The sequence below is a fragment of the Dendrobates tinctorius genome, unplaced genomic scaffold, assembly GCF_039654945.1.
Source record: "Dendrobates tinctorius isolate UK_male_01 unplaced genomic scaffold, ASM3965494v1 ptg000102l, whole genome shotgun sequence".
Lineage (NCBI taxonomy): Eukaryota > Metazoa > Chordata > Amphibia > Anura > Dendrobatidae > Dendrobates > Dendrobates tinctorius.
In genome coordinates this window covers 21257658-21278519 of record NW_027361770.1, presented here as the reverse complement: position 1 = coordinate 21278519, position 20862 = coordinate 21257658, and the positions used below count along the sequence as shown (strand labels likewise).

The 20862-nt window shown below is 42.3% G+C and overlaps 1 protein-coding gene across 7 annotated transcripts in view; it reads left to right on the top strand.

Annotated features, from left to right (window-relative positions):
• IRX4 (iroquois homeobox 4) overlaps positions 1 to 15758 on the top strand; it is a 35115-nt gene extending 19357 nt beyond the window's left edge. For 6 of the 7 annotated variants that reach the window (XM_073587775.1, XM_073587772.1, XM_073587777.1 and 3 more), the window contains exons 5-6: positions 13950 to 14275; positions 14562 to 15758. In XM_073587775.1, coding sequence (XP_073443876.1) covers positions 13950 to 14275; positions 14562 to 15319 — 1084 coding nt within the window. In that variant the 3' untranslated portion in view covers positions 15320 to 15758. The remainder of the gene's footprint in view (positions 1 to 13949; positions 14276 to 14561) is intronic. The other variant, XM_073587778.1, reaches the window with a different exon arrangement.
• The last annotated feature ends 5104 nt before the right edge of the window (positions 15759 to 20862 follow it).

Sequence of the window (20862 nt, the reverse complement as noted above, 5' to 3'; positions counted from 1 at the left end):
AAGTTTTTTCTCTTTACTTTTAGCATTCTTTTCGAGGTTTATCAAACCTTTATTGGTGTGCTTCCTATTCAGTTGACTTCATGGTATTTTACATGAACCATGCAAAAAAGCCCCTGAAAAACATTTTGTGCTACAACTCAGGATCTGATGTTTCATAAAAACAGATTTGAGGCAGTATGACAGACCTGTTGCCACCTTCATCCTATTGAGATTTTGAAGGAAACTGTGTTTAATTTCATAGACCTGATTCTATAGAAGTGGGAAAATCTTGGCTGTGGCATGACCTCAAGAAAAATTTCTGCCCGATTTATTTGTACTTAGTATAAGGACATCACCTATGAACAGGGCTGGACTGGCCCACCAGAGAACTGGAGAATCCTCCGGTGGGCCCTGCCTTCTCCTTCAGGAGAGTTCATAGTGTAAACCTTGCAGCTGCTATGGGGCTCTTGAGTTGAGGAGAAACATGGACCCTCAGAATCAAATCCTCTGGGGGGCCCAATGTTCTCCAGTCTGACAGTGCCTATGAACCACTCCCAGTCTGTAGGATCTGTTTCCAGTTCAGCCACACAGTACCATCTGAACATAGCAGAAGCCATGTTCACAGACCTCCATCTCATTCTCATAATTGGACAAAAGTAGTTGGACACCTACATTTTACATCTACTGGAGTGATTCTAAATCCACAAGCATTAATATGGAGTTTGTCCCCCCTTTACAGCTAGAACAGCTTTCACTCTTCAGCGAAAGCTTTCTACAAGATTCTGAAGTGTGTCTCTGAGAATTTCTGTTCATTTATCTAGGAGAGCATTTGTGAAGTGAGATACTGATGTATGACAAGAAGGCCAGGCTCATTAGCTCTTTTTTAGTTTTTCCCAAAGATGATCAATGGGGTTGAAGTCAGGTCTCTGTGTGCAAGTCAAGTTCTACACCAAAGTGACCTAACCATGTTTTTATGGATTGTGCTTTGTGTACTGAGCATAGTCCAGTTAGAACGCAAAATACAAAAGGGCCTTCCCCAAACAGGTAATGCCACTGCTCACAGAGTGATAAATACCTGAATATAGATAATGTAGTAGATGTCACCTGCAGCCCTATGTAACACCACAGATGGTACTCAGCGATAACTCTAGGATTACAGATAATGTTGTAGCTAATGCCCACAGTCCTACAGTATATAACACCACAGATAACAAACAGTAATCACTTTCTGAGTACAGAGAATGTTGTAGATATTACTTGCAGTCCTATGTAACACCACAAATAACACAGTGATAGCTCTGAATATAGATAATGTGATAGATGTTATCTGCATTCACGTGACTGAACCCCCCCATCTGTGGCAAGTCATTGGCTGTTTGATTGTGAAGCCAAACTGCGGCCATTGTCTTGCCATTGGTGGATGAAGTTTTAACTGTTCAACTGGCAGCAGCACAGAAATAAAGGGAATCTGTCACCCCCGGGACGTATATGACCTATTAATATGGGCATACAGGTAATAGAAATGTTACACTAGTCCTACCTGTATGCCTCATATCAATGGTCTTGTTGCTGAGAAAAGTTATATTCTTTATTTTAATGATTTCTTCCAGGCTCCAGGGCGTGCGGTGCCTGGAAGGAATCCCTGCTTCCTCTCCTCATTGTAATACTACCCCCTCCCATGTATGTCAGTTATGGCCCGGAATCCTGCGCCTGCACCCTGCACTTCCTCAGAAATACATAACGGATCCTCTCTTCTGTGGGCGCTGTATCCAAAGAACTTCTGTGCAAGCACCAGAGAGTCACTGTGACCTCTAGTGTGCGCGCCCTCTAGTGTGTGTGCCAATAAGGTGCTCGCTCCACTTCCTCCCTGCATAGTCATCACTAGGAACCATGTGTGCATGGTGATGATTATGGGAGGAAGTGGGGAGAGCACCTTATTGGCACGCACACCGGAGGTCACTTGAGCGGAAGTCGCAGACGCCTGCGCAGATCTCTGAATACAGTACCCACAGAAGGGAGGAGGCGATATGTATTTCTGAGGGAATGCAGGGTGCAGATTTCTGGGGCCATAACTGACGTGCATAGGAGGAGTGATGATATTGAAATGAGGACAGGGGGCAGGGATTTCTTCCAGGCACTGCACGCCCCGGAGCCTGTGTAGGATAGGTGAGAGACTATAACCAACAGGAATGGGGGGTGACCTGCTTCTTTGCGCTGACAGACACGAGACTGAAACAGAGGTTGTATTCAACAGGTCTGTTTTTATTGGCCGCCTTTCTGACGACCATCGCAATTCACCACAGGGATTTCACATTTCTCTTGTACACAGACCCGGGTACCTCCACTTCTTTATTATTATCATTGTGGCATCCTTTGTGGCTTTTCTCACTGTGGCTGCCCTAGGTCCATCCACCACAGCGCTTTACCAATCCAAGTACGCCGTCCGTTTGGTACCCCCAGACCGTCTTCTTCTGCGGCTTCTGTCCTCTGGACTACCCCCCGTGACCGCCTCAACTGTCAGTCCTCTCTGGAGTCTTTCTACCATCTCTTTCTCTACAGCAGAACCTCCTTACTAGTGTGCTCCCATCGCTTACTGGACCTTCCAGAACCTTCCCTCAACCTTTTTTACTCCCAGTAGCTCCGCCCACGATCACCTGACAGTTTCTTTGACCAATGACAGTTATGCAGTCCCTCTTTTACACTCTCCACTGCCCTCTAATGGTCAAACTATAATGTGGCACCCTTTTTCTTTATCTCAGCGCTTTCACAACTACGCTGCGCTATCCCTCTGCCTCTCGCTACAGGCAGATCTGTCCGTCAGTTCAACATCCCTACATCCTCCTTCCTTTATCCATTTTTCATCCTCGACAATCTCGATTTCTCCAGGAGTGTACCTTCCACCTTTTTCATTTTCTGTGCCCCCTTTTTCGTCCACCATAACCAAGGCCCTAACCTATCAGGTCATCGTCAGCGTCCTTCTATTCTTCCGGGGATACGTGGTACTGGGGGCCTGACTTGTGGACCACTGTCTGTCTACATTCTACCCATCTTGTCGTCCTGCCAACTTAAATACGTCATGGTCGGCATACTCCAAGTACCCGGGACCTGTTGAACACACATTTTTTTTTATAACACTTCAATATTTTAAATTTACTACACATCTTACCACATTTACTGCAATACGTTTTTATCAAAACTTTTTTTTTTTAGCCTTTTACTTTTTTTTTCTTTAACAAAAACAATACACTCTTAAAAATGTTAACCATATGAGGACAGGGGTGCTCCCCCTTCCTTTAAGTTCCTTTAAGAAAAACACTCCCTCTAGACATTCCTGCTGCACTAGGAGGAGGATATTCTTCCCCATGGGGACGCGGAACAGTCCCCTCATTGTGCAACGGTGGACTGCAGTCCCGGCAGTCCATTGTAATAGGTGCTCCGGGCGACCTCCTGGCGGCCAATGTTTCACCAAACAGGAGACGCCACAGCCGTGGGGTCTCTGGGATGCTTGTAGTATTTCTGGGCCTCACGTGTCCCTGATGCTCGAGACCCAGGAGTCCTCGTCTCTTTATGGGGGCTTGTACCCCTCAGGGTAGGCAATGACGGCCACCGCATAGTAGCCGCGGGGGCAATATTCTTTGTAATAGGAGACTAGGTCTCCCTCCCGCGGAACCCGGCCGTGCTTAATTGAGGCCACGTTTAGATAAATTTTATAGCCGGTGGTGAGGTCTCGAATAAAGCCGTAGCCCTTGCCAGTATCCATATACACCAGTCGCCCGTACGACCGAAGAGTAGACACGGCGGCCTCCCCTTTCTCATGGAGCAGTGCCCACACCTCCCGCTGTTTGGCCTTTTTCTTCACAATAATCTCCGCAACCCAAGCGGAGGGTCCGGTATAGGCCGCAGAGTCCAGTGGGCGGGCCGCAACCGAGAGTGGAGCAGAGGCGGCTGCAGACATTGGGGAGCAGGCCGCAACCGGAGTAACAGATGGGACAGAAGCGGCCACAGGCATCATCGTATAGGCTGTGGAGTTGGCCGCAGCCCGAATCAAGGCGGCCGTGAGCTCCGGTGAATAGGCCGCAGCCGAGGCCGCGGATGGGACCGCAGCGGCTGCGGATGCCGGTAAATAGGCCACGGTGGTCTGCCACGGGCCCGAAGTGACGGCAGGCTCCGATGAATAGGCCGCGGCCAGAAGACGGAGCGTGGCAGGGGCGGCCGCAGGTTGGTTCCGCACCGGCGCTGCCGGGCGGGGCGGTTCGGGATGGTGGTCAGGAGCCATAAAGTCATCCGGGGCCGTGGTTGCTGGAGGGCGGGAGGTCGGCCGAGGGGGCCGAGGGCCGGTGTCAGGGCCCGGGGACCTGTCTGGTGTACTGGGCGTGGGGGCAGGATCTGTCTGTGGTGCCGCCGGCTGGATCGGGGAAACGCTCACCTCCCCCGGCGTCACGGCTCTCGGCAGGCTTTTCCGCAGCTCTTTTAGTAGCCATTGGACTTCACCCTGCCATCCGTCAGGGCCGACCTCAAGGCACGATGGTTCCGCAGGGTGAACTCGTGCCGCTTCTTCCAGCGGCGGTTCCAACAAGGTCCGGGGTATGGAGAATGGCTCCCAGGGGCAGGTCTCCCGACGGGATTCAACCTCCTGACGCCATTTACACTCCAGGCATCCAAGAGCACGGCAGCTGCAGCGTCGCATCTCGCCCGAGTTCCCGAAGCACAATGGCGCCCAGCAGCTGCACCGTCTCTTCACCTGGGCCACTCCCGCTCGTGGGTGGGGCGTTGGTCGGCCTCTCCACCCATTTTCCAAGGTCCAGCATGGGAGGGCGGCTGTCTCCTGATGTAGGCCGCTCCCCCCAGGGACGGATGCGACATAGTCCTAGATTGTCCAATACGGCTGCATACTCCTGTGTCTCTTCCTGACGCTGAAATGCCACAGCCATTTTGACATAACACTTTTCTGCTCCGGTTTCACTTATTGACAGCCAGCAATCTGAAGCACAGTCCCAAATTGTAATCTACAGGAAAAAATAAAATTCTTCACCCCGTACAGCTTGGGGTCCTTTAGTACTAGGTGGCAGGCTTGCCGCTGAAGGTTTTGTATTTGCGGCAAGATTCCTGCCGACTATGCCAAATGTAGGATAGGTAAGAGAGTGTAACCAACAGGGATGGGGGGGTGACCCGCTTCTTGCCGCCGACAGACACGAGACTGAGACAGAGGTTGTATTCAACAGGTCCGTTTTTATTGGCCGCCTTTCTGACGACCACCGCAATTCACCACAGGGATTTCACACTTCTCTTGTACACAGACCAGGGTACCTCCACCTCTTTATTATTATCGTCATAGCGTCCTTTGTGGCTTTTCTCACTGTGGCTGTTCTAGGCCCATCCACCACAGCGCTTTACCAATCAAAGTACGCCTTCCATTTGGTACCCCCAGACCGTCTTTGTCTGCGGCTACTGTTCTCTGGGCCACCCTGTTATGAATGGGTCACTGAGGAGGAAAAAACCTAAACATGCTAAGCCCAGAAAAAAACAGAGAGGTTGGTAACTATGCAGATTGCAGATCCCTGATCCTAACCACACAACTAGCAGCAGCCGTGGAGCGTACCTACGATGAACCTAGACGCCTTGTCATGGCCGGAGGACTAAATAAGCCTAAAGCAAGAAAAGGGAAAACTAACTGCCCCAGAGCAGACCCCAAAGGAATAGACAGACCCCACACATGTATTGACGGTGAAACAAGATGAAAACACAAACACAGGTAGGAAAATAGGCTGAGCAAACGATGGGGCCCAAACTAACTAGAAAGAAGAGGAAAGGACAGACACTGTCTGCAATCTGCCCAAAACCCTACAAAATAATGTCAAACACTTCTGATAACAAAATTAATCCTGAAGTCACTAGACTTCTCCCACTATATCAGCACTCTGAAATATTCTGAGTCAGAGCAAAAAGAGGCCAATCTAATAAGGGACACAAAGCAAATTGGCAAACACAGATAAATAAGAGTGGAAATTCAGCACAGCCCAAGCCGGGGCTGGCTGACCACACAAAAAACTGAATAGAACAACAAAATCAAGTGTGAACATTAGCAGAGAAACTTAGCTTGAGCTGACTGGAACAGAGCTGAGAACCAAGACCTGACAAGCAGAAGGAAACACCAGCAACTGAATAGGGCGTCGGCTGTCTTAAATCCAATCTGAGACTCCTGAGATCCTATCGTCATCCTCATTCTCAGGTGGCAGATCTCCACCTATCAAATCAGCCTCACTACCTCCCGTTACCACCAGAGGGAGTCTGGAAGGAGAACTCACAACTGGTGAACCAGAGAATGAACTCACAACACCACCCCCCGTGACCGCCTCAACCATCAGTCCTATCTGGAGCCTTTCTACTGTCTCTTTCTCTACAGCAGAACCTCCTTACTAGTGTGCTCCCGTCGCTGACTGGACCTTCCAGAACCTTCCCTCAACCTTTTATACTCCCAGTCCTGGTAGCTCCTCCCACTATCACCTGACAGTTTCTTTGACCAATGACAGTTATGCAGTCCCACTCTTACACTCTCCACTGCCCTCTAATGGTCAAACTATAATACGGCACCCTGTTTCTTTATCTCAGCACTTTCACAACTATGCTGCGCTATCCCTCTGCCTCTCGCTACAGGCAGATCTGTCCGTCAGTTCAATCTCCCTACACCTGGAAGAAATCATTAGCATAAAGACAGAATATAACATTTCTAACCAGCAAGGTAGGACTAGTGTAACCTTTCTATTACCTGTATGCCCATATTAATAGGTCATATTCATCCCAGGGGGGTGACAGGTTCCCTTTAATGAATTGTTTTTAAAAAAGTGGATGCTTCTCTAGCTGTTTGTAAAGCCAATGTAACTAGGAGTATACTCCAATATTTTGGTTCCAAAGTGATCTAAAAGTAAGCAACTAATCACTGCTGTAAAATTATATTAGACACTATACGTGACTGGAAATGCAGCAGATTCAGCAGACTGCATGAGATACTGTAGGAAATTTGGTCCATTTTAAGGTTGTCTAGTTGAATTGATTTTGGCCTTTCTAACTATTAGGGTGTATATATGTAGAGTCTTTTAGGCGCCCGGCAGCTGCCAAATTTTCCAAAATTAAACCACTGCAGGAAGGCACTGGCAGTCATTTTCCCAAAGTGGCTTTCTTGTCAGTTTTGCCGTCATTCTACTGATTGGATGGAAAGTAAAGGCCCAAACTGGTGCTTTTTCTTCATTGGCATTTGACATCTCTTTCTTTTGCTGCTATCATCATGGCCCCCTGATGAACCGTCAGTGCGGGGAAATGCGTTGGGGCACGTCCTGCAAACGATAAGTCACCATATGACTATGTATTTTTGGAGCCAATTTGAGCCCTTACTTTCCATCTGGTGACCTTTTCTGTGGGATGATTGATTATTATTGTGTCAGTAACATTGTGCAGCTTGTCTGTAATATTGGGGACACAATCATGCAAATATTTTAGTCACCACTATGATTATGTATGCATCTATGAGGATGATTACTGTAGCCTATTGAATTTTTTCTATATGGTGATATATTTATACTTTGCATGGATGGACCATGATGGTTTTTGTGCAGTGTGGTATGCATTTAATGCCTTTGCTATACTGACAATCTAGGTATATTAACCTTTGTAATCTAGGCATATCAGCTGTTTTTTTATGTGACTTTTTTATGACCAGTTTTTTTGCTTCCTTCATCTCTATCCTATTTGATTATTGTTTTCTCACCTTTGCAATCAGGGTGACACAGGGGAGAGAGCCTTTGTTGAGTTGGGGCACCACAACATCGTTTCTCTTAGGGTAACAACCTCCACAGCAAGGCAGGTGCACAGATACGCCTAGTATGGGGTTGCACCCTATAGATTTTTTGTCTCTGGTCAAAGCTATATCCTTTTTGGGCTATGGTGCCTTTTTGTCACTGGGGAGGTGTTTTTTTAAATGAATGATTTTAAAAAGTGATCTTAAGGGGAATATATGCTCACTAGGCTTTACAACGTAGATTATAGGCAGAAACTGCTAGAAAATGACACTGTGTGCACATACCTTTACTCAGGATAAGTAAGACTGCTGCATAGTATGGAAAGTTTATACCAGATGGGCCTGATGGTTGAAACAGACATCCAGCATTGATCCTTGACATTTTTGTACAAAAGGATACCACTAATAATTGGAGCAGTTGTGAAATGAATGTCTCTGGAACTTTCCGGTTATGCTCATACATTACAGCTATTTTTTTTTGCATTTTTGTTATCATATTCAAAATATATGCCAAAAACACATAATGTAAAAGCTACATGGTGGAAACAGTCCAAATACAGATACAAAAATTCACAATTAAATGTAATTGGTTCAAGTAAATTAATCTGCAATTAAAGGGAATCTGACACCATGAAAATGCTATTCAATCTGCAGGCCCCATGCTATAGGGACAGGGGAGCTGAGCAGACTCATATATAGTTTTGTGAGGAAGCAATTAGTATAAATAATGTTTTATTCATCTAATCCTCTGCTCTGTCTGGGATTTTTGGTCCAGTGGATGGTCCTATCAGTGACTGACAGCTTTCTATGCCTAAGTGCATACAGAGAAACCTGTCAATCATTTATAGGACCACCCACTGGACCAAAAATCCCAGACAGAACAGAGGATTAGATGAATAAAACATGGGCTATACTAATTGGTTCCTCACAAAACTATATATCAGTCTAGAAGGAGAAAGGGAGACTCCAGAGTCCAAGATAAACTTCCGAAACACACGATCCAGCACTTGTGAGAGTAACATTTATTGAATGGAATAAAGCATATTCAAATCAATGGACTACAGTGACATTTTTATTAATGTTGATACCTTCGTGTTTCGAACAATTTCGATCTTAGTCGTTACAGTTCTGCACTTTCATGGTGACATATTCTCTTTCTAGTGCTTTAATCAGGATATGTAAAACCACTTATATGAACCAACAAATCTGAGGGTTGCATGCAGCATTACATCCAATCATTTGACTCATGCAGTAAAATTTTAGGTCACATATCCTCAAAACATGTTACCTCATATAACACATAAAGGAGTGCTTTTCCCATGTGGGCCAATGCCAGTGGGTACAATATCTGCTATTACATTAGCAAAAATAAATGTAAAAATCATTGTGATTATGGATTGATGGATTCAATAAGGAGTAAACATTGGCTCACCTTTACTAGTTGCACCTATTTTTTGTCTAATTCACATGTGCATCCATCCTCACCAAGAAATCATAGTCTGTGGTCTTTTGGTCCAGATTTTGGGTCTAGAAGAAATAGTAAACCTTCTTTATACTGTTTGTCTAAGGGCTAAGTTTTCTCCTTATGGAGAGTGACATGCCAGGTCTGGCATGCCAGTATGAGGAGACTTAAACGCCTTGCAATGCTCCTCTGGGAAATTAAATATGCAAATTGGTTCTTCAGGGAAAAGAGGACTTGAACTCTAGTGCCACCTATTAGAAATAGCAAACCTACATGTCAATATCAAACCTTTAAAGAGCCTTGCCATAGGACTTAGGATAAAAGCCAAATTAGAATCTCAATTTGTAGACACAGTGTTTTGGGGTATTGCCCCTCATCAGTGCAAAGTATTTGGCTTGGTGAAAGACAAAGGCTGGGATGTAAGGGGTATGTTTTCTCCTTATATAGAGTGACACGACGTGTCTGCAAATAGAGATTCTGATTTGATTTTTATCCAAAGTCATATTGCAAGGCTCGTTAAAGGGTCTATAGTGACTTGTAGGATTGCTACTTCCAATAGGGGGCACTAGAGTTCAAGTCCTCTTCCTCTCTGAAGAGACAATTTCCATATACTGTTTGTCCAAATACATCCTGAGCAGCCCTACGACTGTATTCAGATGATTGATGTAAAGCTTGTCTTTTGTTTCACCAGTGAAAAATGACAGAGTTTTCATCAGTTTGTGTCTAAGTGCGTTTCTTTATTTGTGAACCCAATGACTGGGGTGGATAGGAGTAGTGCATTCATCACTTTTCTCTGCATATACTAATGGCCCAATATGGAAAATCACACATTGGTCCATTGAATTTTTGGGCTTACTGTTCCCCTGGAATGTGAGCATCGCCCGTGTTAACAGGCCATAAGTAAGCAAGATGCGCCAATTGTTTCATGCAGCAAGGCCCACTCTGTGTTTGGCTTATCTTTCGTCTAAGTTTAGTCTGTCTAAGAGCTTGTTTCTATACATGTCCATGTGTGATTTTTTTTTTCCTCCAGAGTGATACAGAATTGCCTGAGGGAAACTTTTGCTGAAACTGATCGCATAGTCTTCTATGGGATTGTTCTGGTTCATCCAACACTTGCGATATTGAGTTAAATTGGTCTTAGAGCCAGATAAGAAAACACTTCACACACTGTTTTCTAATCAGTCTTTGAACACAGAACCAGTGCACTGGCTGCATCATTTTAACCTCTTAACCCCTGGAGCATTGTTTGGTTTTGTTTTCGTTTTTTGCTCCCCTCCTTCCCAGAGTCATAACTTTTTTATTTTTCTGTCAATATGGCAATGTGATGGCTTATTTTTTGCTGGACGAGTTGTACTTTTGAACGACTCCATTGGTTTTACCATGTCGTGTACTAGAAAACGGAAAAAAAATTCCAAGTGCGGTGAAATTGCAAAAAAAGTGCAATCCCACACTTGTTTTTTGTTTGGCTTTTTTGCTAGTTTCACTAAATGCTAAAGCTGACCTGTCATTATGATTCTCCAGGTCATTACGAGTTTATAGACACCAAACATGTCTAGATTCTTTTTTATCTAAGTGGTGAAAAAAAATTCCAAACTTTGCTAAAAACAAAAATTGCGCCATTTTCCGATACCCATAGCGTCTCCATTTTTCATGATCTTGGGTTGGTTGAGGGTTTATTTTTTGCGTCCTGAGCTGACATTTTTAATTATACCATTTTGGTGTAGATACGATCTTTTCATTGCCCATTATTGCATTTTAAATACGTAATTCCGGCGTTTTGACTTTTTTCTTGTGATCAGGTTAATCCTTTTTGTTATTGATAGATCGGGTAATTCTGAACTCGGTGATACCAAATATGTATATGTTTGATTTTACTTTTATTGTTTTATTTTGAATGGGGCGAAAGGGGGGTGATTTGAACTTTTATTTTTTTTATTTTTTTATATTTTTAAACACTTTTTTTTACTTTTGCCATGCTTCAATAGTCTCCAAGGGAGACTAGAAGCTGGCACAACCCGATCGGCTCTGCTACATAGAGGTGATGGTCAGATCGCCTCTATGTAGTAGAATTGCTGACTTGCTATGAGCACCGACCACTGGGTGGCGCTCACACCAACCGGCACTGACAACCATAGAGGTCTCCAGGAGACCCCTGGTTGTCATACCAACACACCGGTGACCCGCGATCACGTGACGCGGGTCACCGGTGTGCGTATTTCCGGCACGATTGCCAGAAGCGCCATTTAAATGCCACTGTCAGCTTTTGACAGCGCCATTTAAAAAGTTAATAGCTGCAGGTGGATCACGATTCCACCCATGGCTATTGCAGGCACATGTCATCTATTCAAAACAGCTGACATGTCGCGGGAAAGATGTGCACTCACCGCCGGAGCCCACATCAAAAAGGGAGGGAGTTGGACATCAGCGTACTATTACGCCCAATGTCAGAAAGGGGTTAAATGAAAACTTTCATCTAAAAAATGCTACTAACCTTAAGATATAGGGTAATTCTGCAGGTTTGTAGTGTTCTAAGGGCTTATACTCACTTGCGAGAAACTCGCACAACTCTCGTGCGAGTCTCTCACATGAAAACCTGGCACTGCCACCACCACTTGGACCAGAGCGTGTGGCTACATGTATTTCTATGAAACAACATGCTCTGGTCTGCTGGCGGCAGTACCAGGTTTTCATGCGAGAGACTTGCACGAGAATTGTGAGTATGAGCCCTAAAGCTGTACAGCCATTGCACTGAAAGCCCTAACGCTGAGGAAATGAAATTATATGCACTGCTGAGGTGGCTATCAGTCAGTGATGGTGCACAGTTATAGCAGCTGCTCACTAAGCACTGAGCGGTAACTAAAGCCGCACCGGCCGCATCTTTGTGTCTGAAAGCTGGAAGCTGCCAAGAGGAATAAAGTTAATTTCCTTCTGGCAGTCGGGCTCTCAGTATAGAGGTCGCACAGGTTTAGGGCGCTATGAATCTTCAGATTAACCCCATATCTGCAGGTTAATAGGGTTTATTTGACATGACAGGTTCCCTTTTATATCAGTTCTATCCAGCTCTTGTATATATTGAAGTGAAGGGGCATATATGACAAATGGAAACTGAGCCTAATTATTAGACAGCATTAGTAAATGTGTGCTAATCTAACAAGGTTTAACTAGCTTCAAGGGAATTAAAACAAATTTTATTGGCTCAATTTATCATTTGTGTTTATTTTGAGTCACTTTTCTTTGATGGCCTTGTTGGATTCAGTTTTTGAACCAAATTCATGAAAATAATTTAAACGCGGTTTATTAATTTTGCACCAAGTCCAAAAACTTTTTTTTTCTGTCTTTAACAATTCTTGCCACTTTATAAAATGGCACTTTTTTGCAAAATGTCTCAAATATTTCAATGTATATAAAAATCATTCCAGGTGAGAGGAGTGAAGTGCATTTGCAAAAAACATTAGCAACTCTTTGAAAAATACCAAGTGATGAATCAAGCAAAAGGCCTAAGCCCCACCCACAATGATGCAACTAAAAAAAAAAGCAAAACAAAGGTGAACACAGATAAGGTAGACTTAAAAAGAGGGAGCAAATGGAAAGATGAATTTGGTGCAAACAAAAAAAAAAACACAGCACAAAACATTAAGAAGGCCAATTCATTAATATTGGAGCTGTGTCCACCAATATTAATGAAGGGCATGGAGGAGTAGGATTTGATGGGCAGGCCCCATCCCACCCATGCGGGGTAATTGGCCAAAACTGGCGTATAAATATCAACTATCACAATATTTTTGTGCAATTTGACAAATTATTAATGTACATTATCCCAGAATTCTGGTGTAAACACCTTAATGAATTGGACCCTAATATCCTATAACCGGTGCAAATGCAATAATGAATTGGGCTCTATATGTCTAATCACATTAAATTCAAGCTTTATATCATGCTAATAAAAATCTTGCTTGCTGTTGGTGTCTGCTGCCACTTTGGCTTTCTCAAAATCAGGAAAAATATACCCAGTATATAATGTAATAATGAACTGAAAGCCTTCATTATTGAAAATGGTGTATTAATTGTTCCAATACAATCTTATTGGCTGGGAAAAGAAAAAAAAAACACAATTTCCAAGTGTAGCAGGTGAAGACTTCTCACCTTCCAGAAGATCATGCCTTTGTGTTAGGTGAATCACAGAGCAGTAACCTCCATGCTTGGCATTCAGGGCTCCCCAAAGCTCTGCATCCCCTTGCCCTGAAGGGATTTAAAACGGTTTTACCTTACTGCATCTATTATCCCTAAAGCAACACAAAACCACTTAAGCCATCTCAACCTTTTTTTTTTAAGACCACATGGGTGCGGATGACCTTTCAGAATAGTGTGCATTAAATATTCAGCTGCAATCCTCTGTCTTTATACGTTTTTACAATTTCATCAACAAAAGCCTGAGACATGGCTAATAAAGGAGTAGGAAGGAAATATTTATATTAACAGTTATATCCTCAGGTCATTCAAATTTATCCTCTTAAATCTGCTTCCTGGGAAATATGACCTGCACTCTCTGAGATATTAACCATAGAGTAGCACAGTCTGTAGGTCACCTTATTATTGGCATTATTGCAATACTTTACATTGTATTAAAATCTACATGTGGCCTTTTCACTTGTTTGTTGCACACAGCTAGCTGGTTTAAGGACATGTAATTTATTAGCAACATTGTGTTCTTATTAGGTATGGAACCATGGATGGAGGTACACGCAGGAAAAATGCTACTCGTGAAACCACCAGCACCTTAAAGGCCTGGTTACAAGAGCACAGGAAGAACCCTTACCCCACCAAGGGTGAGAAGATCATGCTGGCCATCATCACCAAGATGACCCTCACCCAGGTGTCCACGTGGTTTGCCAATGCCAGGAGGAGGCTAAAGAAGGAGAACAAGATGACGTGGCCACCAAGAAACAAATGTTCTGATGAGAAACGACCCTATGATGAAGATGAAGAAGATGAGGAAGATGAGTCTACAAAGGATAACATTAAGAATGAAAAGAAGATAGAAGGTTGGTATCCTTTTTATAAAGTCCTGACTTTTTATGTAGGTTAGTTGTTTTTAACAAAAATAATTTCTAAAGTGCATGAAATGAATTTAGTCTAAAGATCCAACTGACGTTAAGAAGGTAGGTTACAACTTCCTGAGCCAGGTTGCTCTCTTCTCCATTATGACTCTTACTTTGCTCAATGTCCTGCATGTGTCACAATTATATTATAGAACTGGCTGCATTCGTACAGAATAAATGTATATAATGTGGGGGGAAAATAATTGCTCCTCTGCACTTTTATTACCAGAAGAAGCCACCGGAAGAGAAGACAAAGACCTAGACCTTAGTGACCTTGATGACTTCGACACAATAGAGTCTGAAAGTTCTGAATGTGAGTTAAAGCCACCATTTCATCACCAATCCCAACAAGAAGGACACCAACTGCGGACCAGGGATTGTGTCAATGACCATTGTAAAGACGTTATTCTGAAGATGCCACTTACCATTTCTTCAGTAGACCAAGAAATTGATAGGGCTAAGAATTGTCTAAAAAGTGTTGTTGATGAATGCGACCAAGACTTAATAAGGGTGAGACAAAGAGGCTGTGAATCCAAACTGTGCTTTCAGCAGCAAAGCCAACAGCTTCTTGATCCCAAACCAAGAATTTGGTCTCTGGCTCACACAGCCACCTCCTTAAATCAAACTGAATATCCATCGTGCATGTTAAAACATCAGGGGGTTTCCTCTCCGTCCTCATCCTCATCCTCTTCTTCTTCTACTGTGTCCACTCCAGTTTGCATTATTGACAGGCGGCAGGATTCTCCTGTAACAAGTCTCAGAAATTGGGTTGATGGAGTTTTTCATGACCCATTGTTCAGACACAGCACTTTGAACCAGGCTCTCTCCAACACCACCGTTTCTTGGGCCACCACTAAAGGGTCCATTCTTGAAGCTGGTTCTTTAGGACGCTCTGTTGGGAACCCTGCCAATATGACAAAAGGACAGGACAATAATAAGGAATTTATTACATTTCCCAAGTCTGGGAGCAAAATGTTCTGCTCATAACCTCCCAGATAGTAGTGTATGAAGATATGAGACTTTCTAGCAGAAGACATGCCAACTCATCGGGTTTTATTCTCCTATTCCAGTTCCATGGACTCAAGTTTCAGATTCTGTTCATCCCTTCATCTTTGTTTAAATGATCTTTTCTTAAAAAGTCTCAGTGATGTGACAATTATTTATATCGATGTCTAAAGCACGGACTTTGCTATGTGTTGGAGTAATTGCTGTTTACAAACCAGAAGTTTACAACGATGACAAAACGCTAGAATTCCAGGTTCTATCATATGAACAGCATGCTAGATTAGTGATGAGCCATCCGGAAGATTTCTTTGTTAGTGATTCACAAATCGCACTGCTTTCAAGTTTACACAATGCACATATGTCGGATGTACAGAAATGGCATTTCTATTTGTTCACTCCAATAAATGGTCTGTTTCAGAGATTCAGAGATACAAGTCTGTCTGTTTGCCCCCAATATGTGGGAAGGTTGTGACATTGACATACAATAGCAGAAAGTGCAAGTGCTGCCAGATAGATAGATAGAAATGGGATAGATAGATATGGAGATAGATAGATAGATAACACAGGTCAACGAAAAAAATTTTTTTTTCTGGTGTCCAAAATATTTTAATGAATTTGGGGTATTTTTGGGGTGCTGATTCTGAATATGTCATCAGTTTTGCCAGATTGGCTCAAGTTTTTGAGATTTTTGGTATCTTATTTATAGCACTTGTTGGTAAATGCGACGCATCATCTCATTAATTTCTTTGGATTAGTACTTGAACTGAGCAGTTCTCAATATAGTTTTGTGTTAATTAGTGTTCTAAAAGTTTGTTCATAGCTTGATTTTTGCACTAACTTTATGTTGTTGTCTGTTTTCCAGTGAAAAGCATGAACTCATCATGAAGAAGTTGTCTTAACGATCCAGACTCATTCTGTTACATTTGTGGTGAATATACACTGCCAAAACATAGAAGAAACATAACACACTTCGTAAAAAAAGTGTATTTTGCCTATTTTGGGGTTATGCTTGGGGACCAAGACAAGTTTTGGGCACCACACATAGTGTGCAAAGCATGTATCGAATTATTACGAAAATGGAGCAAAGGACAAAGAAAAAGCTTCAAATTTGGTGTTCCAATGGTGTGGAGAGAGCCAAAAAATCATCATGATGACTGTTATTTCTGTGCAGTGCAAGTGCAAGGATTCAATAAGCATAAGAAACGAAAATGGGAGTAACATGGAATCTGCAAGAAGGCCTGTCCCTCATTGTGAAGATGTGCCTGTACCTGTGTTTACCATAAATAACAGTCATCATGATGATTTTTTGGCTCTCTCCACACCATTGGAACACCAAATTTGAAGCTTTTTCTTTGTCCTTTGCTCCATTTTCGTAATAATTCGATACATGCTTTGCACACTATGTGTGGTGCCCAAAACTTGTCTTGGTCCCCAAGCATAACCCCAAAATAGGCAAAATACACTTTTTTTACGAAGTCTGTTATGTTTCTTCTATGTTTTGGCAGTGTGTATTCACCACAAATGTAACAGAATGAGTCTGGATCGTTAAGACAACTTCTTCTTGATGAGTTCATGCTTTTCACTGGAAAACAGACAACAACATAAAGTTAGTGCAAAAATCAAGCTATGAACAAACTTTTAGAACACTAATTAACACAAAACTATATTGAGAACTGCTCAGTTCAAGTACTAATCCAAAGAAATTAATGAGATGATGCGTCGCATTTACCAACAAGTGCTATAAATAAGATACCAAAAATCTCAAAAACTTGAGCCAATCTGGCAAAACTGATGACATATTCAGAATCAGCACCCCAAAAATACCCTAAATTCGATGAAATATCTTTGGCACCAAAAATGCTGTTGACCAGTGTAATTGATAGATAGATAATAGATAGATAGATAATGGATAGATAGATATGAGATAGATAGATAATAGATGGATAGATAGATAGATAGATATGGGATAGACTGATAGATAGATAACAGATAGATAATAGATAGATAGATAGATTATCTATCTATTATCTATCTATATCTATCTATTATCTATATGAATATGATATAGATAGATATGGGATAGATAGATAGATAGATATGGGATAGATTGATAGATAAATATGAGATAGATAGATAGAAGGAAAAAAATGGGCAGCACTCAAATTAAATGTGAAAAAAGTGGATACTTTACTGATACTCACATAGCAACGTTTCAACGGTGACCCGTCTTTGTCAAGCTTGCCTATTTTTTTTCCTTTTGTCATTTTGGCTGTTTGGACACTGCTGAAAAGGTTTTGCACCTGCTGTATTATTTTGGTAGTGCTGCCCTATTTTCTTGATTTAGATAGATATGGAGATAGATAGATAATTGATAGATAGATAGATGATAGATAGATATGGGATAGATAAATAGATATGAGATAGATAGATAGATAGATATGGGATAGATAGATAGATAGATATGAGATAGATAGATAATAGATAGATAGATATGGGATAGACTGATAGATAGATAGATAACAGATAGATAATAGATAGATAGATTATCTATCTATCTATAATCTATATCTACCTATTATCTATATGAATATGATATAGATAGATAGATGATAGATAGATAGATATGGGATATATAGATATGGGATAGATAGTTAGATATGGGATAGATAGATAGATCACAACTAATTTTGTGAATAGACATAACTCAGTATAACATGATATATGCATGATTATCTATCTCTCTGTATATACACAATACATTTACTATGTATTATACATTGCTTTAAATATATATATATATATAGAGAGAGAGTTTAGCCATTTTGTGTGTAACTATGCATTACAATTGGGTAAGTGGGGCCTTTTATCTTGTTGCATTCTTCTCAGCTCTTCCTATATAGATGAGGCTAGCAATGACTTCCCATCTCCCAAAGTGATGTTTTGAGCCTAATGCTTCCCTAAGCTTCTATGGGGTCTCCATGAACCCGCATGAATATTTCAGCACTTCAGGATAGATGACTTACTGTTTCTGACATTAAAATAAGAGTGCAACCAGGAGAGAGAGAGAGGATGGCTGCGGTGCCCGTTCCCTTTCTTTTCTAACACGACTGACCTGAGAGAATTGCCAAGTTTTTCTTTCGACAACAAACTTAAGGATAAAAGAACTTAAAATTGACATTAAAGCCTGTGCCCAGGAGCTGGAGGAGAGCACCCAGCTAACAGCTGTCCATACAGTGTGTGGATATATACATATTCCTGTGCTTTATTTCTGGGGACACGGATGTGGAAGCCTCCTTTCCATGATCCTGTGAGTGGCAATTAAGGAATCCGGCTGGTGGCAGTATATCAGCTCCAGGTAGCTGTAATTGGATTGTGTGCAGTCATCGCAGCTGTCAGGGCATTGCCTTTCGCTCTCCTGGATGATATTATCCGATCACTGCCCCTCTCGCTGATCCAGCTGTCAGAGGGCGGAGGAGCCCCCCGCCCCGGGAAACCTGCCGCTGCCAGCATCATTGGAAGTGAAATGTTCATTTTGACAGTAAACCCCTCAATTTCGGGAGGATCTGTAGCTTGTGATCTCAGTACAGGGGAGGCTTTACACACAGCCACGTCTTCAAGTGAAAAGGGCAGGAGAACTCGAAATTCTTGTAATAGATAAAAGGGCAAAAAGAGAGTCAAGGGGACTTGACAGTAATAGCAAAAGTGTATTCTCCAGGGGAAAAGGGCTGCTGGAGGCTGCTGGACCAAGAAGAATGTTAATTGTGCTGCTGACCTGGCCAGGACCAAGCAACCCACACCAGCTCATGTGTATGATGGTCAAACAGTGGATGCAAAGGTCCATCAGGGCATTACAGGGGTCTCACCTTGTCCCACCCAGACCAGCACAGTCCTACCACATGTACTGTGATCATCTATCCATCCATTTATCTATATATCTATATATTTGTCTGTGTGTTTGCAGACATAAATATACTACACTATAAATACAATTTCACTTGACATTTCCTGGCAATATTAACTGGGCTCTTTAAAACCATTGTGGCATAGGAGAGGCATCAAAAACTTCATAAATAATTTATGCAATTTATGCACATATGTAATAAATCATTAGGATCATGTGGAATTCTTCTTGATAAAAAATTCATATCTGTCTCATATTTATCTATATATTCCATATCTGTCTATCTATCTATTTATCTATGTATCTATTATCTGTCTATTCTATCCCATATCTATCTATCTATCTATCCCATATCTATCTATCTATCTATGTATCTATCTATCTCACATCTATTATCTATCTATCTATCTATCTATCTATCTATCTATCTATCTATCTATCTATGTATCTATCTATCTATGTATCTATCTATCTCACATCTATTATCTATCTATCTATCTATGTATCTATCTATCTATGTATCTATCTATCTATCCCATATCTATCTACCTACATGTCTACCTATAATCTGCATTGTTACCCCTGGGCCTCAGTGGTTTCTCCTACTGCTCCTTTCTTCCTTGCAGTTGTTTCCATCGTCCTCAGTGCTTCCCAGTAAGGGCTTGTGCTGTATTACACGATCGTACTATCCTGTCTTTAGAATGAAGACTTGTATTGCAGAATGACCCTGCGATGTGTGGTTCCTTCTGAGAGTGCTGTTGATCCCCCTTGCCATGCTGGACCCATGTAAAGCACCCTACCGCAGCCCAGCAGGGCTGGCACATGGTCATAGACGCCACAGTCCTCCTTTCTCCCAGCTCACTATTAGAATATGGCAATATTACGTAAGATAAAGCTCTAACCAGTGGGATGGTATTGCTTATAATGCTGAGGTAATGTAGAGTCTCCTGTGGCCATCAGCCTGTCCCACTCCCGCTACATTCGCGCATTAATAACGCACCATAAAAGCAGCCGCACCGTCCGCTGTGGGCCGAGGAGAGCTGCACAGAGAGTGGCTGCAGCATCAGAGCGGCACTGACTGCACCGCAGAGACGGCTGCTTCTAGGAGCATCACCCCAGAACAAGCCCTATGGGCTTCCCCATAGTACGAGGGCGCATCACATACACTGATGGCAGAGGGGAAAGAAGAGATTTCCTACTGCTGGACGATAGACATCTCTAGACTACAGGCTGCACCATTACCCAGGAAATCTCAGACTCAGGGGAGCATTCACCACAGCTAAAGGAAGGGTCCACTCCCTGTGTAACAAGCCACAAATAAGGGCATTACTCATAGATAGATAGTGGATGTATAATGGATAGATAAATAGATAGAAAGATAATAGATAGATAGATAAATAGATAGATAACTAAATAAAACACAGTTTCGATCATTTTATATTTATTAAAAATGTAAAAAGCCTATATGTTATAAGTTGCTAGATTATATTATATGCATTTACATTACTACATGGAAATAAACTATTTGGTTATATTATTATAACCAATTATAAAAAACATACATGAGAAAACTTACAAAAAATAGAGTTTATTTCTGCTAATGAAGGTAGCGCATATTGTATAT